Below are 21,839 nucleotides of genomic sequence, written 5' to 3'. Positions count from 1 at the left end.
TGACAGAAGAAGAGAAAGATTCCCTATGAAATGCTGCCCTAGCATCATGCCCTCACCAAGATGGGGGGGAGCGCAACAGAGTATAGAATCAATTCCTCCAAAATTACCATCCCTCTGAAATTCCTTTCATGTACTTTTCAATGGTTCATTTTCCTAAGTTGTAAAACTCAGTGGTGCTTGCAGTGTGTGTGAGTCTATTTTAAATGGCCTCATCTTCTATTGAAATTTCAAGATTTTTGGTTGTGTTCTGGTGCATAGGATTTGGATTTTATTGTGCATAGATCTCTCTGCTTATGGGGTCAGCCTCAAAAAGATTCTAGTGGAGACTTCAGATTTTTTTTTGAATTGAATTGAAATGATCTAATAAAAATTAAATGAATCATGTTTTAATGAATATTTGTAGGCAACGTTTTGGAGTTCCATTTATTTTCAAGATTATGAGCTTAAACATTACTTCTAGTTATGATCAAAAGACCTTGTAGTCAGATGACTTGGGTTACAGTCCCAGCCCTGCCAATTCTTAGCTGGGTCACCTTATGTAAATAGTCAGTCAATAAACATTTATTATGCATCTACTATGTTCAAGACTCAGTGCTAGGCACTGGGGACACAAAGACAAGTTTTCCTTATCTGTTAAGTGAGAAGAGGTTGGATTAGATGACCTTAAGTCCCTTCCAGCTTTCATTCTGTGATCACACGAACCATAATGGCTGACATTTATAAAATGCTAAAGTTTACAATGCATTGTCCATACATTATTAACTCATTTAACATTCCCAATGCCCTTGAGCCATCCCTTCTTCCACACTGACTCACTTCCCACTTCTCCCTATATGGTATAGACACACCGTCTAAGTTGGCTATAATTGGCCTTCAGAACTTTCCCAAGAACTGTCCCAATACCTTGCAGGCCAAAAGCACCAGACTAACTACTGTGCAATATCACTTAGCCTTCATGTATTCCATTCCCAAAAGCAATAGTCTCAGATAATCTTTGCCGTGTCAACATTAAGAAGAATCTTTGGGGCTTCTCATTTCTTGCTTTCATTTTTATCTTAGATTTCAATATGGAAGGAGGTCATCTGGTTCAATTCCCTCATATTACAGAAATGGAAACTGAGGTGCAGAGAAATAAAGTGCTTTGCTTAGGCTGCTGTAATGAAGAGAACACTGGACTTAGAGTTAGGAGCTTCTGAGTTAAAATCCAATCTTAGTCATCATTAATTGTGTGACCTTTGGGAAGTCACTTCTTAGAACCTCAATTTCCTCATCTACACAATGGGAATATCAATAAACTCACTGGGATGTTATGAAAATCAAGTTGGGCAATGAATAAATGGCACTCTGAACACCTTAAAATTATATAAACATCAGTTATTGTTAGTAGTAGTGGCAACAGCAGCAACTAAATATACTACCAGGCACATAGTAGGTGTTTAGTAAATGTTTATTAATTGATTGGTGGTAGTAGTAGCATTAATTGATAATATATAATATATATACATATAGTATATAATCGTAGTAGTATTAATTGATTAATAGTAATAGTAGCAGCAGCAGCAGCAGCAGCAGCAGTGGTAAATGCCAGATATTATTAGATGTCTAAATGGAATGAGAGGCAATGTGGGATTGTAAGTAATGACTGATAAAGAGCCAGGAAGATCTGGGTTCATTTCTGACCTCTGACACAAAGTAGTTGCGTGACCTTTGGCAAATTAGTTTATCTCTTTTTTTGCCAGGCATTTCTCAAGCCCGCAGTGCTGAAGAATGGCAGATCTGAATTGGGAGAGGGAGTTTCCTCCTGGAAGATCTCTCTTCCAATAAAATCACAGGCTTGTTCCAAGAAAAAAAAAATCAGACGTACGAGTTGGGATTAGAAGCTAGGTCTTCCAACTCCAAATCCTGTGTCATACCTTTCTGCTTCCATGTTACCCCTGTTGGTGTCCTATATGCATGAGGGCTTGGAGATCCAGGACTCTATTCCCTATTCTCCACTGTCCATCTGGGTTTGTCTTGCCCTTATTCAGCAGGCACACATCAGCTATCTTGTCCCTGGGTTTTCATTGGCAAAGCCCTAGAGGAAGAATCTTCTCAGCCAGGGACTCAAGTCATGGAATTTTCTACATCCGGAAACTCGGCTCATTTCCAGGGCCGAGCAATTTATCCACAAATGAGCCTCCAGTCTCCTCCCAGTGATCCTCAGAACAAAACCCACCTAAATTGGATCTCTTACCCCCCCTCCCCTTCCTGTCAGCTTCTCTGTGTCTGCCTGGGGTCAGAAGCACAGCGAGATCCCTGTTCCTCTTCCTCCTGCTTTTCCTCCTCGTTTTTATAAAGATTCTCCTTAGGGTTGAGTGAGTGCAGAGTCCAGGGCTTCATAGTAACAGGAAAGCTGCCTCTGTCACTTCTGCCTGCCTCACATACCAGGTACGGTGCTTCTCTTTTCCCCGATTCCTGCTATATTTATAAAATAGGACTTCAGAAAGGGAAGTGAGCTGGAAAACTGATTTTTGCGCCTGTAGCATCAGGTACTGTTTAACCAGTGGGAGGGACTGATAAAATTAGCAGTCTGACTAACCACTTCCCTTCCTTGTTGCTCTTTAATATTATAACGGATACAGAAAAGTTCAGAGGGAAGCCTGTTAGTTTTCTAGACCACAGTGTGCTTTTCAAAGGGAGAATGCACAACAGGACGGGTAAGTTTCTTTCTTAACTTTTCATATGAAAGGAAAATTGAGTTTGGGGTGGGAGCATTTGAATAATGATCTTTTTGGACATGGAATATGAAGCTGCTATGGAAAAGAAAGCAGCTGATGATTTACAAACAATCAGGAACTGACTTGCATGAAATAGTTTTGATTAAAAAAAAAGAAAGAAAGGGAAAAAAGGAGAAAGGAAGAAAGGAAGGGAGAAAGAAGTGAAGCAAAAAAGAAAGAAAGGGCCCTGAGTGACCTTAGGCAAGTCACTTCATGGTCCAAGGTTTCAGTTTCCTTATCTGTAAAATGAAGAATTTGGACTAGATTGCCCCTTCTAGGTCTAAACTTATAATCCATTTGTCTTAAATCTCAGGAGGGCAAAGATTGGCACCAGGCATGTGATTTTATTTCAGTTACATCCCAGTAACAAAGGACCTAACTATCCAAGACTCTAGGAGGGAGATCCAATATCATGCTGGAGGGAGACAGAAGAGGTTTGCTTTGCTGGTAGACTTGGACAATCCATTGTAAAAAGTAAACTACTGAGCTGAGACTTCAGAATTAGACCTCCCTGTAATTCTGGGGGAAATACTTGGTTCCTCAGATGATTCCAGAAGCCCAAAATTGGTGATTGTGGGTAGAAATTACTGATTTCATCTGCTAGCTGACAGAAGGGGCTGCTGAGGAAGACTGGCATTGTTCAGACTCACCCAGGACTTCAGGAGTATAGTGCAGGGTTCTGAAATGGGACAAGTAGCCAGGATAGACTCCTAAGCAGAGAGGAAAGGTCCCTCTCCATGAGCACTCGTTTTCCACATTTGTGACAAAGATTTTGTGTAGAACATTGTCATAAGAAATGGAGCTGCAAGGCAAAGGAAGATGAGCCAAGCCACCTATGGCCACATTTCTCAGCCCAGAAGCCCAGAGAGTAGCAACACACAAGTTTGTCTTTCTGTCTATAGAGTGGGTCTGGATGCCTTCCAAGTGACCATTGGCTTTTTCTTGCTTATCCAATGACCCAAGGTCAGGGTAACTTGCCCTCTAGTCTTCTCACATGATTCAGATCCCTGGGGAACACACAGATGTATCCTGTACTCACCTGCTCCCAACTCCCCATTAACTCTGTTTAAAAAAAAAAAAAAGCAGCCCGGTGTAGGGAATAAAGCACTACTCTTGGAGTCAGGATGCCTACAGTTCAAATCTAGCCACACTTACTAGCTGTATGACTCTGGGCAGTTCACTCTTTATGGGTCTCCGTTTACTTCTCTCTAAAATGAGCAAGTTGGACTTGATTGTCTCGAAAGTTACTTCCAACTCTGGAACGATGATCCCATGTTCCTGGTGGTAGACTTGTTTTCCAAAGTCCATCCTATATGTTTATAGAAGCCAATTCCATCAGTCAGTCATCTTGCACCAGTTATGTGTGAGGAACTGTGCTTCTGCAGGGCAAAGAGGCAGACGGGTTTGGTTTGCTTGGAATCTGGCTCATCCTAGAAATCCTGGCAGCCAGACTACTGGTACCAGCTCCCGTGGCTAGCGCTTAGAAGGCCCTTAATATATATTGGTTAATTGATGCCAGAGCTGTTGGGAACACTGAGTGAGAGAATTTATGTAAAGTGCTTTGCAAATTTTAAAGCACTGTTATAAAGGTTCACTGCTACTACTACTAGCAACAACGACAACAACGATAATATTAAGTCAACAGCAAGTGTTTATTAAGTGCTCACTATGTGCTAAGCACTGGGGGGTGGTCCGCTGTGTAGGTGGAGGAAGCACCCCACCCCCAAAAAAATCACAGCTGCAAGACATTTTGAATTAAGTTAAAAGCATTAACAGTTGCACAAAGGGGGAAAATTTGAGGGCTCCTGGACTCTCCTTTCCCTCTTCCTGCTTAAAATGGGCTCATTCAAACACTTGCAATTGAATGACTTCCTTAATGCAAATCCTTGCTTGCTTGAGACTTAATCTTTTGTATACATTTAAATCAAGAAGAAAGCCCAAAGTCAAATATAATTAGGCATGTAGTAAGGCTTAAGCAATCTCGGGTGTCCCAATACCATGTTAGTAGTGAGAGGTGGCTATTTAGTCTACAAAGGCCCTGGAACAGTGTGGTCATTGTGGCAGTGGGGTGAACATTGGACTGGAAAAGTCACTCAGAAAATTCCCTTCAGTCAACCCATCTGCTGTCCAAGTGCCTTCGACTCTGAAGATCATTTGTTTCTCTTTGGATGGTGAAAAAGACAGGGGAAACTCATCTGAGTCAACTCTAAAAAAGCATGCACTATTTTTTTTTTTTTTTTGTAAAATGAATGATAAACATGGTGGGAGCACTGTAAAAAAATCAGAATTGGCTTCATCTTCAAGGTATTGCTGGCAGAATGGGGCTGTGCATTGTCTGGCATTGAAAAAACCTGGAATTTACACGCTGAGTGCTTTCATCTGCTGTATGCGTAATCACAAAACGCCAAATATAGACGAGAAAGCCTTTGGGCTGGGAGCGAGGAGAGGAGAAGAAGGATTTCAAAACTCAGATTTCTTTTCCCCGTGGATTAAAAATTGTGTGCTCAGTCTTCTTCCTTTGGCAATGTATCCTGGAGGGAAAGGAGCAGGGCATTGAGGGGAATTCCATTTAGGAATTCACATTGGGAAATGCACACATTTTATGTGGCAATTGAATTCAGCAAGCATTTATGGAGTCCTTTCTATGTGGAAGGCACTGTGCTACTAGCCTCAGAGAGTAAAACTACAAAGTTTTAAAAGTTCCTGCCCTCAGGGAGCTGATTTTCTACTATGTTGACAAGTGTTGCCATGGCTATTGTCAGGAAATGAGATGTCAAATGCCTAGACTCGATGCCATGGCATTTCTAATTTCATTTTTCTGTAACTTTCAGTTCTAAATTGGTCAAGAAGCTTTTTATTTCATTTTCATTTCATCTTTGTTTGGTACCCCACTTCATTTAGGTGGTTGTTCAGTGGTTTTAGTTCTTGGTAACCCCATTTGGAGTTTTCTTGGCAAAGATACTGGAGTGGTTTGACATTTCTTTCCCCAGTTCATTTAACAGACGAGGAAACTGAGGCAAACAGGATTAAGTGACTTGCCCAGGGTCTGAGTAAGTGTCTGAGGCCAGATTTGAACTCAGCAAGATGAGTCTTCCTGACTGCAGTCCCAGCTCTCTATCCACTGTGGTACCACCTAGCTACCCTCATTTAGGTCAGCAACATTCGATTCTTGTCATCCCATAGACAAAGGGGTTCTTTTAAAAATATATATATTTTAACAACTATCTTTCAATATGGTTGATGTCTTTTGTAATCTTATTTTTTTTCTTATGCATTTAATAGCATGATTCTGGGAAAAGGTCCCTTAAGAACCTTTAGAGAATCCATTGACCTTAATGAGATCTCCAGGGATGACTGAAGAATTCCTGGAAAAACTCTAAAAGATTGGAAATCACTTTCTTTTCCTGCCATTGAAGAAGAGGGGTTTGCAAGAGGGTGGGGAGAGGGTGCAGGGAAGGAGGGGAAGGAGAGGTTCAGTGAAATGGCTGGGGCTGGGTGGGTTGGGATTTCTGAGCGAGGAAATCATTGCTTTAGCAAGTAATCAGGAGTCAGCTCCTCCAAGGCTCCTCTCACCTCCTCCAAGGCGCCTCTCACCTCCCTGCTTTGATGTGTGGCTCTCTAACCCGCCTATCATTCTCACTACCCCAGTGTCAAGGACAGGCGTTTCTGAGCCGAATCTGTGGCCAAAGCTGATTCAAGAAAGTCACCTAGTTTGACCCTTCTCCTCAGATCTTTAACATCTGAGGTTAATTGGAAAGTGTCTCTGAGAGGTGTTTTCCTTGCAGTATTTTTGTGGCTGATGGGATTTCTGGGATGATGTCTTCTTCTATTTCCTTCACATCTTTCCTGACCTCCAAATCCATGTCAAGGATGATAGTTGCCTCTTTTGGACTGAAATTCTTATTAAATGACCCAAGTGAATATTTGTTTTCTCTACCATTGTGGACCCCCTTCTTTTGCCACATTATAGGGGATGGTGGTGGACCACTTAACCATGCTGAATTTCTGGGGTCTTCAAACCATTTTTAATATGTCCATGATGTCAGGGTGTCTGTCTGTCTTGTTTAATTTTCCAGTTGTTACTATCACTGCTCACTTCAGCTTTTGACAGCTCTTATTAGGTTAAAAAAAAAAGAATGATTATTGTAGGTGCTCAATCAATGTTTGTGGATTGGATGATTGATTAAATTTTCAATCAACCACACACTGACTGTATGGCCTTACACAAGTCATTTTACTCCACAGGGGCCCCAATTTCATCCTCTGCAAAGACACATCATGCAAAGTGCTTCTTAGGCCCAGAAGGACTACAGAGCCACCTACTAAACGTGGGACCTTTCTCAAGTCATTTACCCTCCGGGGACTTTGGTTTCCTCCTCTGGGGAATGAGGCCACCAAACAAACTATGCCCAGATGGAATGGGCTGCCCTGCACTAGAAGTCTACCAGTCTGTCCATGTCACTAACTCAGGAAAAAAACCAAACCAAACCATTAATCCTCCCACTGCCCCAGGTTGTAATACCAGTGCTTCAGCCTTAGCACCAGCTCCAGACTACTTCTTCAAGATTGTTTTACATGATGGTTCTTGATACCCTAAGCTCCAGCTAAATGGGCCCATTGGTTCTTTCCAATTCCTTTTCCCATTCTCATGCCTTTGCACAGACTTACCCCTGAGGGACTAATGTTCTCCTTGCCCACTTCCAACTGAAGTATTTCTAACCATCTTTAAAGTTTACCTCAGAGGAGCAGCTAGACGGTGTAGTGGATAGAGCACTGGCCCTGGAGTCAGGAGCACTTGAGTTCAGATTTAGCCTCTGGAACTTACTAGCTAGCTGTATGACCCTGGCCAGGTCATTTAACCCCAATTGCCTCAAAAAAAAGTTTAGCTCAGGTACCAGTGCTAAATCTAAAGTAGAGGACCAGGGTTTAAATCCTGCTTTTCATATTATTAGCTGCATGACCTTGGACACCTCATTTCCTCTGTTTCCACATCTATAAGATGTTTAGATTGTATGACTTCAAAGTTTCAGTTTAGTTCTAATCTATTTTTCTAGTATCCTATAAGAATCTCTTGTCAGTACCCTTAGTTGGGATTCTTTCTCTCATCCTTAAATTATTCTTTGTTGTCTGTATTCCCGAATCAAATGGAAGGTCCTTGAGATTAGGGGCTATTTTCATTTCAGCTTTTTAAACCCAATCCTCCAGTGCCTAGCACAACACCTGGCACATAGTAGGTGCTTAATAAATCTACTTGTTGAAATTGATTGAATTGGAAATTGTAGGGGGTTTACCTGATTTAAGTAAGAGATTCAGTGTTTTTAATTTCCTCCAAGTTTCATGTAATTCATCATTGTCTTTGAGACTAACAATAATGCTTAGTATTTGCAGTGCAAGTTACCTGAAGGATTTTAGAAATGCTGACAGATTGTTCATCTCCACACTGTGGGGAGAAGTGTGCATGGAAAGCGAGAGCTTTGCCACTGTTCTGAGAGAGGAACTAAGGGCCAGCCTGCTTCATGATCTTCTGCATTTTACACATTCCTAGGGCCCAGGTAGGAATAGAAACTGGCCTTCTGGAGAACTGAATCTGAATGGATTGACATATTAGGTATTGACACTTCCCCCACTTACCAGACTAAGTCAATGATGCTTTTTTTCTTTCCCAGAATGGGTAGTTTTTATCAATCAGTAAACAGTGACGTAAATGCTGCCATCTCTTACATTATAGGTGTTTTGCTAGACATGGGGCATACAGAGACAAAAATGAGAAAATCCCTGTCCTCAATGGAGCATACATTCTGGTGGGAGAGCATGTGTTGTCTGTTTGTGGATACAACTTGTTCAGAAAAAGGCAAATACTATCTTTATGTACATCAAGGGGACAGCCCTGATCAACTGATATTCCTTCCCTAGTTAATGAAATCATAGAATGATCATGTAGCAGAGACAACCAGTCATTTCTTTCTTAAAAGAAGTGAAAAGATGGGTCTTCACTTTGTTGCCCCTTTTCAACGTGTGAAAAAATGTTGATGGAATCAGAGGAGCAAGGGTGGCTATGGACAGGTCATCCGTCCTGGTCTTTCTGGAAAGGAAGGAAGGAAGGAAGGAAAGAAGGAAGGGAGAGAGAGAAATAGGGGAGGGAGAGAAAGAAGGAGGAAGGGAGGATGGAAGGAAGAAAGAAAAGATGGAAAGAAGGAGGGAAGAAGGGGAGAAAGGAAGAACGCATTCTGTGGAGACAGAGATAGGCAGAGGAGGAAGCAACCATTTTGAAAACTGTAGTGTCTGGAAATCTAGAAGCAAACCGATGGAAGAAGAACCTAGCTCCTGAAAGGGGATCATCCTTTGCCTTTTTACTTGTGCTTCTACGAGAGGACAGCAGTGGTGGGGCAGGGAGAAAAGAGTTCCTGAATTTGTCATGACATCGTGGAGTGTTGTTTCTCACGTAAAAAGAGAAATTATGCCCAATCAGCAGGGGAAATTCTGAGGAGAGTGACTCCTGGAAGCAGAGAAGGCAGCTAGCTATTTATGTAAGAAAGTATAAGTCTGAGCATTTGGGAGCCCAGCTATCTAAGAGAACAGGTCAGGAGAGCCCATCCAAGCAATGGGTCTACCAGAAATGCTGCTGCACTTGGTAGGGAAAAGTGGGGAGCAGCATTGAGGACATCACAAGAAGAGAAAAGACACCAAGGCCCTGCAGTGTCCAAAGCATGAGTTCCCTACATATGTGCAATACTAGTGTTGTACTGCATATATGAACCCACTCTTCCCACTGTGTTTATGGATTTGTGCATATTGAGGAGGGATGTTCCCTAACTACTGTTCTTACTGTATCATCTCAAGAAATGCCTTTATTGTTGTTGCTGTTCAGTCATGTCTGATTCTTTGTGACCCCATTTGAGGTTTTCTTAGCAAAGACCCTGGAGTGGTTTACTATTTCCTTCTCCAGCTCATTTTACAGAGGAGGAAACTGAGACAAAGGGGGTTAAGTGAATTGCCCAGGGTCCCACAGGTGGTTAAGTATCTAAGGCCAGATTTGAACTCAGAAAGATCAAGCTTCCTAACTCTAGTCCTGGCACTTTATCCACTGTTCCGCTTAACTGCCTATAAATGCCTTTACATTGAGACAAATGTGTCTACTGGCTGACTATTACAGGTAAGACTACCAGTGATGGCTTGTGGGCTGTAGTTTTTAGGAGTATGGGGTAGTTGTCAACCCTACCTCCCCAGCCAATGTTATAGTGCAGGTGCCCAGTAGGGGAGTATCCCCAGAGGGAGTGCCGCATACAAAATAATTACAAAGTGACTTGGGAGAAAGTTCTAACAACCAGGGAAATCATGACAATCATCTTGTAGGCTGAGCATGGGCTCAGCCTTGAAGGAAACCATGTGTTCCAAAGGGTGTATGTAAGGATGGACACATAGGACCTATAGGGGCCAGGAGGGGCTTGTGATGGGGCATTCTCTCTAAACATTCTGACCCCCCACTGCTTTGTGACACCCCTCACCCCTCCACTCTCTTCTTCTAGTGTTATCTAGAGAGACATTTCCACAAACATATACCCAAATATTTGGAACTCCATTCCTTGTCAAATACAGGGCAAGAAAAACGTACCTTTGAAGTATGTCTATTGTAGGAACCACAAAAGTAATGAGTAATTTTGACTGGATACATTTATTTTCTAAAGCTTGTCTTTGTAAACCTTGAACATTTTGGTATGAAATAACCTTGCAGAAAACAAGGACGTTCTTTGGTGCCTCTTCGTGAGGAATGGGCTTTCCTTTTGAGTGCCACAAGGTTTATTTAAATCGTGCAAAGAATGTGCTCTTTTTAAAAATCCTAGAGTAGATGTTGTCTGAGTGTTAATTAAAATAGAAGTTCTTGCAAATGTTGACACGTGTACATGTGCGGCCAGATACCAGCAAAGATCTTTCATGGTTGTTGTGGGTAGGATGGGGGTGGCGAGGGGTGGCCCTGGTACAAAACTTGATCCAAATGACTTCCAAGGTGTTGTCCAACTGTAAGATTCCAAGATAATAGAGATCTCTGATTTAAGGTGATAACATATATAGAAAACCTTTATCTTTTATGTTTATTCCAGTCCAAACCTGTTACATATTATTAAAGTGATGTTAGATTTTATTTTTTTAATATTTCAGTTTTAAGTAATTCAATGTTATTGAGAAATAGTACCACATTTTCTGCAGAATCTTTTTTTTCCTTCTAATTTCCTGATTTTTCTGGTCCTTTGTCTTGGACTATGTCAGCTTGGACATTTGGAGTGTGGCTCCAGGAATCAAAGAATGCCCAAAGGAGGAAAGCAATCAGTGGGCAACTTCAGGCACCTTGGATGCATGTGCTCTATAAATCTGAATGGAAAGCCAAGGGCTCTTACGCATCCTGAGTGGGATGGCAGGGTGTGAATGCAGTCACAATCTTCAGGGCTGCAGACAGTACCCACACCAAGGAGCTCGAACGCATTCAAACACTGAAGCATCACTAGTGTCTCCAAGAAAATGTTTCCCTGGTTTTGTGCCAGTCCTTACACTGCCTGGTACATAGTAGGTGTTTAACAAGTGCTTATTGGTTGATTTGTTCTGTTTCCTGTGCCCACTTCCTTTTGTGGTCATTGGTGGCAACACGCTACTCTGAACACCTGCTCTGCCTCTCTCCCTTGCCTTTTGGTTTAGCAGTAATGGTGATTCTTTGGGATGCCCTGATTCAAAGCTCAATGGCAACAAAGGAGAACTCCTGAATCCTTCCAGGACCCATATTTCATTGGGGTGAGTCCTACATGTGTAGATGAAGCTGACAATCCCTTCATCGATTAGGAGCTTTGGGAGCTGAAAAATCTCCCCACCCACCCACTTAGTCTATGACAGTTTCTTCTCCTTCCTCTCAAGCCAGCCCTCCTTGTCACTACCATTGCCCCAAAGTTAGGACCCACTAATTATCTGGACATTTCATTTGGCTTTCTCCTCTCCTTTTACCAGGGCTGATCTTCTGGCTTTATAATCTAGTCACCCAGAGCCCTGCTAGGTAACTGAGGATAAAAATGGATCAAGTCTGATTCACAGTCATTTGCAAAGGGGTGTGTTTATCTGTTATCCTTCCCTGATAACATCTATGCTTTATCTGGAGGCTGGGCTTTATCCAACAAGGTGAATAATAGTGGAAACCTCAGGCAGCAGAGTGGATATAAATGGAAATTTAATCATAATATCATCAGTTTAAAGCTAGATGAGATTGTAGAGGCCATAACTCTCCAAACTTCTCCACATCCATAGCAGTAGCTTTGCCCAGCTCAAGATGACCCTACTGTGGGCCTGCCGTCCTGATCGGTGCATCTCCCTGCCATGATCGTCATTTCATGCAGGGGCTTCAGCCATACTCATTTCACTCCCTGCTTAATTCAGACACTGCAGTGCTCACATCCACACTAGCAGGCTTGGCTCTGGGGAGGTTCCCTTCCCCCATCTTTCTAATTCCCCCTTTTGTCTTCCCCTGTTACTTACGACAACAACACCCACTGAAGAATGGAGACCATCTTGTTTTCTTGTATTTGTATCCTTAGTACTTAGCACTGTGGCTGGCACAATATATGCAGCTAGTGTATACTGGATGGGAAAAAGTCTTCCTTTTGCCTGTATGCCAGGTTTTTCTATTCATAAATTGGCTAATAGGAATAGAAGTCAGATTTAAGACAGAAAAATTAGGACTCACAGTAGGTTAGTAGTTGGATGGATTGTTTATAGCTTGGCTTCTCCCAAGATGAGTGAGGTCAGTGTTGCATCACTAGCACGTTGGCTGAAGATTTTCAGTGTGGAAAAAAAAAAGGAAAGAAATGGCACAGTGAAAATATCTCTTAACGCAAAGCTGGAAATGTGTTTTATTTATGATCTTGGTGACTTAATTGATTTTCATGCCAGTGTCTCAGCTTTGTTGGCATAACTCTGGTTTTTCTGATCATTTCATTTCATCCACATAAGACTTTCTATCTCATATTGCCATGCGTGAATAGAAATTTAATAATTGGGAAGATAGATATTTTCTATTGATATTTCACCCTGCAGCTGTCTGACAGAATTGGAGAAAAGTTCCATGTTAAACTTTCCCAAAGACTGAAGAGCGCCTGAAATTTGCAAATGCATAAAGAGATTCAGTTGATTTAAAATTCAGTCTGTTATTAAAGACTGAATTAAGATGGCTGTGAAAGAACAGCCCCAGGTGTGTGACTCGGCATCTGGAAGTGCTACATTTAATGTTTATGCAAGAGTAAGTCTTTTTTTTTTTCTTCTAATTTTATTTAAAAAAGTGATTAGCACCTTGCCTGTACAGTTCCAAAGTTTTTTTTTTTGTTTTTTTTTAGTGGTAACACTGCATACAATTTAAAGACCTTTTTTTTCTCCTTCAAAATTTGTCGTACTTAGACAAAAGTTCTTTTGCTCACCGATGTAATGTATTCACTGCCTACCATTTGTAAGTGCCCCTGGGTAATGTGTCAGAGAGGCGAGTGAGCTCATTGAGAGCGTCAATGGACCTGATCACATTCGAAGATGTATCATTGGCACTTCTGCCAAATTTAGGTCTTACATTGGGTCTTGTGTTTAATGACCCTGTACTCCACTACTTTGGGTCCTTTTCTAGGACTTTGGCTCAGTTTGCATACAAATGTCAGCCCGTGGTTTGGCTGCAGGTGGGGCTTCTTACTGGAATGAGTTAGCCAAAAGAATAGGCTTTTCCAAAATCTAAAACAAAAGAGTTTGATTATTATCAGGAAGTCAAGGAAATAGAAGGCACCTCCTTGGGAAAGGTAGGAACTGGTGAAACCTGAACAGTCCTTTTCTTGCTGTTATGAGAAGCTGCTAATAGAAATGACAGGCGGGTGGGGGCAGACCTACCGAGAGCAGATTGACCTTTTAGGAGGAAAATCCCAAGTCCCTCCCCTTCCAGCTCTGTGCCAAGAAGATGCTAGGTTGCTCTAAGAAAGAGCTATCATTCCTTCCAGATCTCAACAAAGCTTTCACTGGCTCCTCTTCTGCATATTTTAACCAAGCATTTAAAATTCATAGAATCAGACAGGGTGCAAGAATGTCGAGCATCCTTTGGACCAAGTCTTTGAAGTGTTGTCATCCCAATTTAAGAAATGAGGCAGGGAATGTGAAGAATCACAAAGGGGAGTACCTAGTCCAGATGACCATAGATGTAGATGTTGGTGGACCTCAGAGATCATTAGTGTCAATTCCTCATTTTACTTATAAGGAACCTGAGACCCAGAGAGAAGACCCTCCCCTAATCACACAGTTAATAAGGAACAGAGGATTAAGTCTGGATATAGGACGCAGAGTCTTCTAAAGGTCTTCTAACTCTGAAGTCAATGGTCTTTCCACAGGACTATGCTGTTTCCCTCTACCTTATTTGGAATCAGAAGTCCTGAATTTTGAGTCCTAGATCACTAGGCCACTAGCTCAGTGACCTTGGACAAGTCACTGGACTTCTGTGAGGTTCAGTCTCTTCATTTGTAAAATGGGGAGAATAATAATAATGCTACCTATTTTACAGTGATCTTATCAAGTTGAAATGTGAAATATAAGGGGCTCTTATGGAAATGTGGATTCTTTCTTGACATCTCTCGTTCTCTGTAGCAAACTATTTTGAAAATCCTAAGTGAAAGGGTCACTGAACTATCTGGTCCAATCTCCTCATTTTACAAGTGAGGCTCAGTAGGGGAAGTGATTTGCCCAAGGTAATACTGGTAATAATAAGAATAACAATAGAAATAGTAAATAGAATTTATATAGTACTTTAAGGTTTTACAGAGCTCCTTCCATGTGTTAACTCAATATATCCTCACAACATCCCTATATGGTAGGTGCCATTATTATCCTCATTTACAAATGAGGAAACTGAGATGGAGCAAAGTTCAGGGACTTGCCCAGGGTCACCCAGTAAATTTCTGAGGCTGGACAGTGTGAATTAGAGGAGCTTCCTTTAGATAGTAACAGAAGAAGGCTTTTCATCAAAATTCCCATTTTTCTTTGATTGGAAGACTTTTTTTGAGGGAACCACTCTCCACTCCAGTTTAGAGCAGGCTTTGGGGGCACAAGCAGTTTTGAAATGTCCTACTTAAAGAAATAACTGGAGTAGGGTATTTGGGGCTTTCACTCCAAGTGCAAAAGTGAAATTACTATTCTGGCAGGGGTAAAAAAAAAAAAAGCACAAAACAAACAAACAAAACAACCTAAGTTTAGCATTTGGTCTGCAAGAAGTATAGGAGTGGAGCCATCATTGGTGAGGAAACCCCCTCTAGCAATGCAGGTCCCCATTTTCTCTTCAAGGCTTAAACCTAGAAAGCAGCCCAGAGCAGTCAGTGACTTTCCCAGGGTCACCAAGCCAATATATCAAAGACAGGGCTTAACATCAGGGTTTCTTGAAATCAAGTTTGAGGCTAACTATTATGCACTACTACCTGTTAGCAAGAAAAACTGGCTAAAACAGGAAGCAACCTCCTTTTTTTCCTATTCCTCAGGTGAGCATGTCTGTGGCAGTGGCCTCCTGGCTTTTCAGGTCCCTGTCTCCTCTATCATTCCACAGAGAAGTCATCTGGGTCACTGCCTCCTTGAGAGTTGGTGTCCTAAGGCTCCTGTTGAGTCTCTACATCTCCTCCTGCCTGAATTTGATTCAAGGGCACAGGTAAATGTGGCTTACCTTGTTTGCCCTCAAAAAATCAGACTCGTTAGTGACAGCTGTGGTGCTGTAGAGCTTTGAATCTGGAGGCATCTTCAGTGCAGCGAAGTCATGACTGCCAGCATCAAATGAATTAACAGGCTTGATCTGGGCTAAACAGGGCCACTCTGAGAGAGGAGGGCATGAACAGAGAATGGAGGCATGACTCACAGAGCACCCCGAGGGTTCAGGAAGCCGAGGATGGAATGGAAGCCAATCATCACTTTTGTCAGGGTTCAGATCTGCGTTGTCCTAAATGAGGGTCCACGTCTTGCTAAGCCGATGGCGAGGGCTGCTGGCTGAGGGAATCACTGGCAAGTTAACAATGAACTGCAGCTAAGGCAAAAAATTGGTTATTTTTGAAATGAGGTCAGGGCATGGGAACATCCCCCTCTGTTGTATAATTGAGAACCCATTTCCCTGTAAGGCAGTTTCACTTCATATAAAACATTCCCGGCAAGCACCGTTTTGCCTACCTCAGCACTCCCGGCTTGGGGTAAATAATTCAGAAGCTAAATGTTTCATCTCCATGGCCTCGTGTTCCATCGGCACTTTCCTCTCTGTGGGAAGAACGTGGGGGGACATTTTAAATATTGAAATCCCTGAACTCCTGTTGAGTCTTACGTGGGAGCCTAAGAAGTGTACACTCAGGTAGAAGAAGCTGATTAGATAATAATATTGTTTTTGTTCTCTGGTGTTAGCATTGTTTGAGTGAAAAAAAGAACACCCTGGAGACATGATTGAAATTTTTAACAGAAGGAAAGGTAAATTTATAATTCAAGAGAACTGTTTTTGAGGGTTTTTTTTAATAAAGAGTTTCTCTTTCCATCCATTGGGATGGTCGTTAGCATAACAGGACCTACTTATTATTATGATCATATCACATTATTATTGGAGGTATTATTTATAGAATGCTGGTTCTTCCATTTATCCCTGACACTAGCCTGGTGACCCTGAGCAAGTCTCAAAAGTTGTTGAAAGTCTGCCATGAAGTAATGGACACAGAGGCCTCGCAAACTCTCAAGTGGGGAAAATTTCAGTTATTATTTTCTTCGTCCTCATTTTTTGTCATCTTTTTGGATAGGCTTCAGAAAGAAATTCTTTTGAGAAGTCACTCTCCTATTATTCTTTTCTACTTAGTGTTCAATGGATTTTTGTCCAGGTGATACAATTCCTGCTTTCTGTAACGAAGTTAAAAGCATTAGCAAGTCAGCTCCTCCAACGCAGGCTCAATGCAAACATGCTTGGGTCAGTTCTAGTAGCCAAAAGGATGATGGGTATACGCTCCCTCGTGGTGTTGCTATCCTCTTCACAGTCTCTCTATTTTGACAGGCTTTTGTTCCAGGAGCTTAGAGATGATTACCACTTGGGATGGTGACATCTATTCAAAACACCTTGTTCTTATGTTCTGATTCCATTTCCTGTTCAGGTCATCATAGGCAACATCTCTGTCTGTGTTAGTGGTCAGGTCCCAGGATGGTTTATTGGCTGCATTCACCTGGATGTTTTTCGGTCAGTATTTGTAGAATGGGGTTTTGCTGTCTGTTCATCCCTGAAGGAGAATGAACTTCTGCTAGGTATTGCTACCCACCAAATGGTGTCTGATTAAGTCTGTGCAGTTGCAAAACATAGCCACCAGAAACTACAGTCCAATCACTGTAAGGAGAACCACTCTATAGCTTCTGGTGGCTATGGTTTACAACCACCATTATCATTGTTATTAGATATTCTCCAGGCATTTATATATTAGAAATGAGATCAGAACATCACATGAAAATATATCCTCTTATGGACATTTCGATATGCTTATGTAAAAAATAGTGGTAGGTGCCATATTTATTTGTTGAAGGAATTGATGACTGAGATCAAGATAACTTGATCAGCTCATTTTTTAGTGAGTGTTAGTGTTCTGGGAAGATGCCCATGCAAAGTTGTTGGATTGGATGGCATTATTATGCTTATGTCTTTTTTAATCCAAAAAGATTTGAATGATGTCTACTGTGTGTGTGAAGGGCTATCTTATACAGATGAAATTACAGCTCTAGTCAAAAAAAAAAAATCAAGGCACCGTCCTAGGTATAGGGAACACAACTGACAAAAATCAAACCATCCCTGTCCTTAAGGAACTTACATTACTTTGAAATCCATGACGTATTCTCAGACAAGCAAGTGAAAGGTCATTGGAAGAGGGAGAGAGGAATAGAAGATGAGTAGCATCATGGAAGGCTTCTGGGAGGAGGTGGCACTTAGCAGCCACTTGCAGGTAAGGATTCTAATAGGGGAGCAGGGATTCCATTCCAGGCTTGGGGATCAGCTCATGGGAATGCACAGGGACATGGATATGAAGATCATTCATTTTGACTTGAATGTAGACTGAGTAGAAGACAAAAATGTGGAATGAGCCTGGAAATTTGGGCTATTGGGGAAGATATGCTTTTACTCTCCAGGAATATAGGCTATTTCTAATTTTAGTGTCCCAGAAAATTGGCTGTCTCAGTTAAATGTTCTCACTTTAGGTTTCGTGTGTGTGTGTGTGTGTGTGTGTGTGTGTGTGTGTGTGTGACATAGAACTATTTCTTCACTATCAGTGCTCTCTGACTGCTTACTGGTAGGTGGATTCAACTAGTCCTTTGAAAACTACTTTTCCATGGAAAACAGAAGTCTTCGTATCAGTTCATGATTTTGTTGATGTGGAAATACCTTACCTCAGTTTAGAATCTTGCCTTGCGCTCCTAATTAAGCAGCAACCATATGTGTAATTAGTGGTGCTCCCCAGCTGTGGCCTTGTTGGAGGCCTCTCACAGATCTGCTGCTGGTGCTAGGCTCTTAATTGGCCTTTGTTACGTATGTCCTGGTGCATGGGAACTGTGATTGGAGTCCCAGGTGGGGGCTCACTAGATAGGTGTAATTCTTCTGCATTATTTTGAAATATTTCAGTCAAAGAATTAGGGCTCTCTGGTTATGTTATGGTTTTTTGGTCTTTTTTATGTTTTGGACTGAGCATGCTTGATTTTAGACCTACAGCGAATGGAGAAGCATTTACAAATTGTTCCTATGTGCCAAGGACAGTTCTAAGGTCTGGAATACAAAACCCAAGAGCAAAGATAGACTCTGTCCTCAAGTAGTTTATGGTATAATAGGGAAAGCATCACGTTTAGGAGATGAGGTCCAGGGAAGGGTATATTCATATAAACTATTATAGGGATAACTAGTGGAGTTGTAGGAGAGTAGATTGCCACATGCCTTCTGGGAGTAATAGCAGTATTGATATGATTATTGTTTTCAATCTAGAAAGAAGGTGGGAGCAATGGGGGAGGAGAAGAATATGGGGCAGCAGGAAGGTGGCAGGCAACACTCTGGCTGGGGGTGGAGCGTCACAGAAAGTGGTCAGAACGCTGGCTCTGAAGTCAGAACGCTTGAGTTCAAAGCCCACCTTATTACCTTTGTGACCTTGGGCAAAGTCATTCAACCTCTCTAGCCTCAGTTTATTCATCTGTCATAGTGGGATAAATGTCCTCTAAGACCTCGTCAATTCAAGAACTATGATTGTAGAATGCATGGAACATGGAGAAGAAAGATATGAGAGAAGGCAAGAAAGTTATGCTAGGGCCATAGTGTTGAGGGCCTTGAACACAGCTGAAATAGTTAGGCACTTACCTGCTGAGCAGAATGTGGGAGACTTTGTGAGACCATCTAGTCCAGCCTCCTCATTTTACACATTAAGTGACCAAAGCGGGATTTGAACACAGCTCCTGTGACTCCAAAGCCAGTGCCCTTCTCATTGTGCCATGCTCATCCTCTAAAGGAAAGATTCGTAACTATTGTCATCATCTTCCACTTACAAAAGTTCAAATCTTGTTCCTTGGGCCATTTTGTGGATTGTTTTCTGCTCTTTCTTCCCCACTGGCCGTCAAAGTAAAATTCTATGTTAGTCCTATTCTCATTTTTCTAGTCAGTGACAGGCTCAGATCCTGCCCCAGGTCTGCTCACCTGGTCCATCACTCTTTCCCCCACACTATGTGTACTTGGTTGACTTGAGTGAATGCCATGTACATCATAAAGAGCCCTGGCCTGGGGAGTCTTGAGGCATGCTTTCTAATCTCACCTCTGGGACTGACAATGGGTGGTTTTAGATGCATCAGTTTTATTCACAAGCATTTATTAGGTGCTTACCATGTGCAAGTCACTTTGTCAAGGGCTATGGTTTCTGAGGCAGAAACCAAACCATCCCTGCCATCAAGAATATCCATTCTAATATTCTCATGTGCAGAGTGAAGAAGGTAGGCTGCATGAGCTCCCTGGTCGATTCCAGCTCCTGAAATGCGATGGCTAGTAGTGACAGGCATAAGGTTAGCAGACACTGCTGAGGCAGGAGCAGAAAGATCCCTGGTCCTCCTTGCTTTTGGGTCAAAGTCCTCTTTCAAGCTTGGCTTTCCAAGAGAGTTGATGTGCAGTAGGGATGCTTAAGTTCTTCCAGGTCATCTGATCCCAGATCTGGCATTCTTTATGTTACATCATGTTTAGTGTTTTCTGCCCTGATCTTCCTACAAAGCAAATTCCAAACTCCTGTCCCTGGCATTCAAGGCCCTCAACACTATGGCCCTAGCATAACTTTCTTGCCTTCTCTCATATCTTTCTTCTCCATGTTCCATGCGTTCTACAATCATAGTTCTTGAATTGAAGAGGTCTTAGAGGACATTTATCCCACTATGACAGATGAATAAACTGAGGCTAGAGAGGTTGAATGACTTTGCCCAAGGTCACAAAGGTAATAAGGTGGGCTTTGAACTCAAGCGTTCTGACTTCAGAGCCAGCGTTCTGCCCACTTTCTGTGACGCTCCACAGTACGCACTGTGTGCTTTCACTTCTGTGTCTTGCCTTGTGCTGTTCTCTTGTAATTCCTGACCTCTCCATCTTTGTTGAATTCCTCCCCATGCTTTAGAACCCACTTCACATTCTACTTCCTTCTTTGCTCCTTCCCTTCCTTTTTCCATTTCTTCCCTCCTTTTCCTCCTCTTACCCTCCTTCTTACCTTCCCATCTTTATATATACTCCTTCCTTCCTTCCTTCCTTCCTTCCTTCCTTCCTTCCTTCCTTCCTTTCCTGTACTCCCTAATCTTCTCAGTAAATAATACTTATTTCTTTTGGACCTCACAAAGCATTTAATTTTTTATTTAAAAAAATATTGTTGTTATTCAATCATTTTTCACATCTGACTCTTCATGATCCCATTGGAGGTTTTTTTTAGCAAAGTTACTGGAGTGGTTTGCAATTTCTTTCTCCAGCTCATTTTACAGATGAGGAAACTGAGGCAAACAGACCTGCCTAGGGTCATATAGCTTGTAAGTGTTCAAGGCCAGATTTGCATTGAGGAAGATGAGTCTTCCTGGCTCTAGGCCCAGCACTCTATCCACTGTGTCACCTAACTGTCACTACTTCTTTAATACCCAATTATAATATTTTGTGACTATGAGGCACATGAGGACAGATGCCATGTTTTATTTAAATTTTATATCCCCCCCATCCACAGTGACCAAAATAATGTTTTTCACACAGTCATTTAATAAATGATTCAATCAGTGACTTACCTATAGCATACTTCTTTCATATAATTCCACATACTGTGTGACCATAAATTAAAAAAAAAAAAAACTTAGCAGAATTCTTCACATTTTTCAGGCAGCAGATTCAAGAAGGAAAGGAACAAATGATAGAGTCATATTTTCCAGCCTAAAGTGGGGAGCCCAGGAATGTATTAAAAAAAATCTTTTTATGGCAATTTTCCCTCAAGCTCTGGCCATTAATGGACATTGGTGGAAATAAATGATTGTGGCACAGTGGAAAGAATATTGGCTTCAGTCAGAAGACGTAGGTTGTAATCTCAGTTCTTCCATGTATTGACTCTGTGACTTCCAGCAAGTTCCCTCCCCTCACCTGAATCTCATGGAGTCACAGATTCAGAACTGGAGGGGACCTGGGAAATTGTTGAGTCAGAGAATTGTAGCTGTAGACCCTACGAGTGACCCAAACTCATGCATTTTCTATGAAACTGAGGCCCAGAGGGCTGAAGTTCCTTGTGCAGGGTCATACGGGTACTTTGTGGCAGAACCAGGATTTGAAGTGAAAAGTCCAAAATGACTGAAATGGTTGAACAACGAATAACCAACCTTTGACTCCCAATCCACCATTCTTTGTACTATATCCATACTACCGCACGGGTTCCTGACGTGGAAAACGGGGACCTGACCTCGGTCCCTTCTGACTCTGAGTCCTAAGAAGAGCTCACTAACCAGAGTGGACTCCACTGAATCACAGGGAAGCCCTTCTTTCCTGGGTGACTGGATGGTCCCATCTGATTA

General features: G+C 41.9%; 1 protein-coding gene and 1 long non-coding RNA gene across 3 annotated transcripts in view; one reads left to right on the top strand and one right to left on the bottom strand.

The window, feature by feature from the left end:
- The first annotated feature begins 2,339 nt into the window (after positions 1 to 2,339).
- Positions 2,340 to 21,839, top strand: part of HDAC9 (histone deacetylase 9) — a 698,100-nt gene continuing 678,600 nt past the window's right edge. The window contains exon 1 of one of the 2 annotated variants that reach the window (XM_027872084.1): positions 2,340 to 2,427. Coding sequence is in view for 1 of the 2 variants with exons in the window: in XM_027872079.1 (XP_027727880.1) it covers positions 2,681 to 2,696 (16 nt within the window). In the remaining variant the exon portion in view is untranslated. Of the gene's footprint in view, positions 2,428 to 2,644; positions 2,697 to 21,839 lie in introns of those variants that run through there. The other variant, XM_027872079.1, reaches the window with a different exon arrangement.
- LOC114050425 lies at positions 10,410 to 15,852 on the bottom strand. The gene is made up of 3 exons (XR_003570004.1): positions 15,463 to 15,852; positions 12,478 to 12,561; positions 10,410 to 10,772 (listed from the first exon to the last, which is right to left on the bottom strand). It is a non-coding gene; the product is annotated as an uncharacterized LOC114050425 (long non-coding RNA).

The sequence above is a fragment of the Vombatus ursinus genome, unplaced genomic scaffold (assembly GCF_900497805.2).
Source record: "Vombatus ursinus unplaced genomic scaffold, bare-nosed wombat genome assembly UNPS02014799.1, whole genome shotgun sequence".
NCBI lineage: Eukaryota > Metazoa > Chordata > Mammalia > Diprotodontia > Vombatidae > Vombatus > Vombatus ursinus.
Note: the sequence above shows the minus strand (reverse complement) of the source record. Positions and strands in the feature narration are given on the sequence as shown.